We start from the raw sequence: 4,307 nt of genomic DNA on the forward strand, positions 1-4,307 counted from the left end.
GAGTTGGAAATAGAATGGGAGCACTTTGTTACAAAATAATGGTCTGAGCTTTGACACCGAGGAGGGAAATGGCGATGAATGGATAGTTGATCATGTAACTGATTTAAGGACGATTTGCTTTAATACACACGAGTTACATGCCCCCTCCGCCCTTGACCGCAAGCAGCACACTTGTCTGCAAGGCCAGAAGGGCAGCGCGCCCAGCCCCCAGGCCTGGCCTGCCCACGCACAGGGGGTCGTCCATAATGCACTAGTCAATTCGCCATTCTCTGGCATTGTGGTGTGGTTCGGGGAGGGGGGGGAGGGGGAGCTAGGGCCGGCTCAGTGGGGAAAATAGATAGAGACCTGCAGTACAATACGCCAAAGACCCGGCGAGCAGGGTAGGCGTAGGCCCAATTGTACACATGAGTATTGAATGTGACGGTCTCGCTTCAGAAAAGTGCATTTTTCCCCACACAATAACAAAACGTGTAAAACATACATTTAAAGCAGCACCACAACAAGGCGCGTGTCCTTTCCAGTGTAGCCGCCGACAAGGCTGACACCATTCCGCGCGCTCGCACACAACTTTATTCACAGCATCGGCCAGAGACCCGGGGCCCGGGGAGGGCTCTGCGGCGAGCAGGACGGAAGCTGGCATGAGGCACGGCCTGTCCTGCTCGGCTGAGCTGCTCGGCTGAGCTGTTCCACTTAGAGTCGCACTCACGCCTCCTCCACTGCTACTGCTGTACAGTCCAACAATTAGGCCTACAGGACCACTCCCTTCCCCTCCCTCTGACCCGTGTATGTTCCTCCAGAGGGCAGTCGAGCCTCTGCTCCGCTCTGGTCTGTGCGGCCGCGCTCATTGCCGTGCCCTTCACCGCCGAGGCAGGGAAATTATTTCGCCCACCGCATAATGAATGCAATGGCAATCTTCATTTTGTATTCATGGTATACTTTTGTACCAATTAAACAAATTCTTCTGCTGCGCACGAAACAAATATTTTTTCCGTAGGCACGTCGAGGGCGCGAGAGAGAGACAGAGAGGGAGAGAGGGACGGAGAGAGGGAGGGAGAGTGGAGAGAGGGAGGGAGAGGGAGGGAGACAGAGAGAGAGGGAGAGAGGGATTCGGAGAGAGGGAGAAGAGGGAAGGAGTGAGAGAGACAGGGAGACAGAGAGAGAGACGGAGAGACTGAGGGAGACAGCGAGAGATCAGAGGGAGAGAGAGAGAGAGAGGGAGAGAGAGCGCAGTGGGCAGTGGGCACGTCACCTGCGTTGTCGGCGTGCGAGCGCCTGTCGGCGCGAGGGTAGGCAACCCGGTGGTCAGTCGTGCGCGCTGGGGACAGGTGTGGCCTACCGGGCACGGCGCTCGCCGGGGCTGGGCTGGGCGGGGCGGGGCTGGCTCACGGAGCCATGGCAGTGAGTCGGGGACGTGTCGCCCTCCCGGTGCGCGGATTAATTCAAGGACCACAACCCCCGCGGGGCGCGGCCCCGGCGCACCGGGAAGCGGCCCTCCCCGCAATAAGGAGGCGAAACTGAGCTCCGGGGAGGAAAGGAGGAGGAGGTGGGGAGGGGAGGGGGAGAGAGGACGCGCCCCAAAGCACGTCGACCGTGGCGGCGGGGGCCCAGGGCCCAGAGCCGGGCCGGGCAGGGCCCCACGGACCGCAGCGGGGCCCGCCGCACGCCGCCGTATTCAGCCGAGGGGACGTGCTCGGCATGCACCGGCAGGGGCCCTACCTTTCTCACCTCATTGCGCCGCCACTATCACCGTAATGCCTGCTAAGTAGGGTGCTCCTCCCCCAGGGGGCCCCCAGGGGGGCACCTCGAGCACGGGGATCACAGTGTGTCCCGAGGAACCCCTCCGGCCGGGTCGGACCGCAGCGCGGCGGGGAGGAGAAGGGGGCGTGATGATTTCGTTCCATTTTACTGCTGGTCGTCCGGCGGATCACTTCCGCGCGGAAGCACAGTGTTGAGGACGATGGAGTGAAGACGCGGGATGGCGGATCGGCGTGCGGCTCGAGGAATAAAATCAGTGTGTCCGGCAAATGCAGTTGGCTATGGAATAAAAGTAATTTTCCAACGACAGCCATCCCCAATAAGTCGCGTTCTTTCCTCTTGGCCGAGTCGCGAGCCCATTAACTTCCTCTGATTTTCCTCGTTCGTCTGGGCGCCGCGGCGGGGACAGCGACGGGGCTGGCCAGGACCGCCCGGCCGCCGTTCCATTCCGAGAAGTGCAGCTGTCCAATTCAGAGCCGGCGGGCTGTGCTGTCGCCGGGGCTGTCGCCGCTGCTGGCGCTCCCCGACCAACCGCTCTGCCAACTAACTTTGTCTTATGAATGCCGTGGATCGTCTCTCTGTCTCTCTTTCTCTCACTTAGAGTCACTCTCAAGGACGGCAGCGTACTGCTTGACTGTGTTGGTGCGTGTGTGGGGGGAAGAGACAGACAGAGAGAGAGAGAGGGGGGGCGACGAGGGGTGCAGGGCCAGGCGGGCGGGGTAGGATTGCGAGCAGCGCGGCCCCACAAACTATCCACGGCTGCCAAATATGGCTTACATGCACAGGGCGGGCCGGGTCGGCGAGAGAGAAGGGGGGGGAGAGAAAAGAGAAAAGGAGAAGGGGACAACATCAGTTCCAGCCCGAGAGAGGAGGGAGGTCCCGCGCTCCCCTCGGGACCTCCCCGACCTCCTCCTCGCGCCCTCAGCGGCGCCAAGGGGCCGACCGGGCTGACCGGCCGGGCTCACACACGTAATGCCTTTGGGTCGCGGCCCCGGCCTCCCGGACATGGGAAATTCAGAAGGTGGTCCGATATAAGCGGCACGAGATGTATGTATGACCCCGTACCCCTCCCCCTTCCCTATCTCTCTCTCTCCCTGTCTTCCTTCCGCGCACCACACTCTCCCTCCCTCTCTCTCTCTCGTGCTTCGTGTCGTGCGCTAATAATATCGGTCGGGTCGAAGCCCTCCCCTGGAAGGCCTCTAGGCGCGGAATGGACAGGAGTGGCGAGTTGGAAATAGAATGGGAGCACTTTGTTACAAAATAATGGTGTGGGCTTTGACACCGAGGAGGGAAATGGCGATGAATGGATAGTTGATCATGTAACTGATTTAAGGGCGAAAATGTTTCTAGAAGGCTTCACTTGGTCAATGTGCCGGGGTGCATCCCGGGGGTTGGAAAACATAGCGTTGCGAGACCACATAGTGGTCACGCTGCGTTTAATTTTCTAATAAGCATGTTTTGAGAACGTGTCTTTTTAAATCAAAAAACTGGAACTAATTTTCTGTCAGATCGTCAGCTAGGAGAGTAGAGAGTTCCTTACCATTATTTCTCTGCCGAGTCGAGCCGCGGCTCAACCCAAAGCTGGGATTATTTCACAGCACAGCTCCTCAAGCGCTTAGACAGTTCCGCAGCAGTGGTTCGGTCCCGCTCAAGCACTTGGGACAAGCCCGCGGCACCAGCTCGATCCCGCTGTAGCTCAAGCACTTGGACAGTCCCGCAGCACAACGTGGGCGCGCACGCGCTGCACTCCGCGGGGACTGTGCACGCCTACCTCGCGCTCGAGCACCTCCGGGACGCGGCGCGCACGGACTGTCATATCACACGGCACGCGCACGCACGCACGAGCACGCGCGGACACAATCACAACGCTCGCGCACGAGCGAGCAGGCAAGGAGGCGGAGGTCGACTGGCGGAGATGGCGGGCGGGGGCCGAGGGCGGCTGGCGGCGGGGGTCTGCCCGGCGCGGCGCGGCGGCGCGGCGTCCTGCACGCCCCCATGCTCGCCCTCCCCCCGCCCGCCGCCGAGGAGAGGTTGCGCGGTTGCGCCGGCAGATGGCAGCGCCGACCTGGGCGGGGCGCCCGGCCTCGCGGGGTATCGTCGGACGGCATGTTCCAGGGGCGGCGCAACATCGCGTTACTTTATAAATAGTCCTTTCAGACACATCCCGACGGCTTGGGCACAACAAGACGGCGCTCTTCCAACTGTTAAAACCTTACAAAGCGATGCTTTGTAAGACAAAGTATTTTTGATGCTTTGTAATACAAAACATTTGCTTTGCATGACAAAGCATTTCCTTCGTAGTTTAAGCAAAGCATAAAGCTTGCAGCTTACGAAGGACTTGCATATGCTTTGTTGTAATACAGAACATCAAAATGTTTTGCAAACTTAGTTTGTAAGGATTTAACAGTGCGGATTTGTGTCGCAGTTTTGAGCACAAAGTATACTTTGGGATGATACGGCTGCGAAAAATATGAACCATAGCTTATTTAACCATTATTATTTAATTATTATTTAATACGTTTAAGGATCGATGTTATCTAGAGGAAGGGCAC

At 58.9% G+C, this 4,307-nt stretch overlaps 1 protein-coding gene across 2 annotated transcripts in view; it reads right to left on the reverse strand.

Annotated features, from left to right (window-relative positions):
- Positions 1-3,664, reverse strand: part of LOC113214930 (uncharacterized) — a 30,804-nt gene extending 27,140 nt beyond the window's left edge. The window contains exon 1 of one of the 2 annotated variants that reach the window (XM_026434451.2): positions 3,296-3,664. In XM_026434451.2, the coding sequence (XP_026290236.1) occupies positions 3,296-3,298 (3 nt within the window). In that variant the 5' untranslated portion in view covers positions 3,299-3,664. The remainder of the gene's footprint in view (positions 1-3,295) is intronic. The other variant, XM_026434449.2, reaches the window with a different exon arrangement.
- Positions 3,665-4,307: the final 643 nt, after the last annotated feature.

This window comes from Frankliniella occidentalis, unplaced genomic scaffold, assembly GCF_000697945.3.
Source record: "Frankliniella occidentalis isolate FOCC.00 unplaced genomic scaffold, Focc_3.1 Scaffold17, whole genome shotgun sequence".
Taxonomy (NCBI): domain Eukaryota; kingdom Metazoa; phylum Arthropoda; class Insecta; order Thysanoptera; family Thripidae; genus Frankliniella; species Frankliniella occidentalis.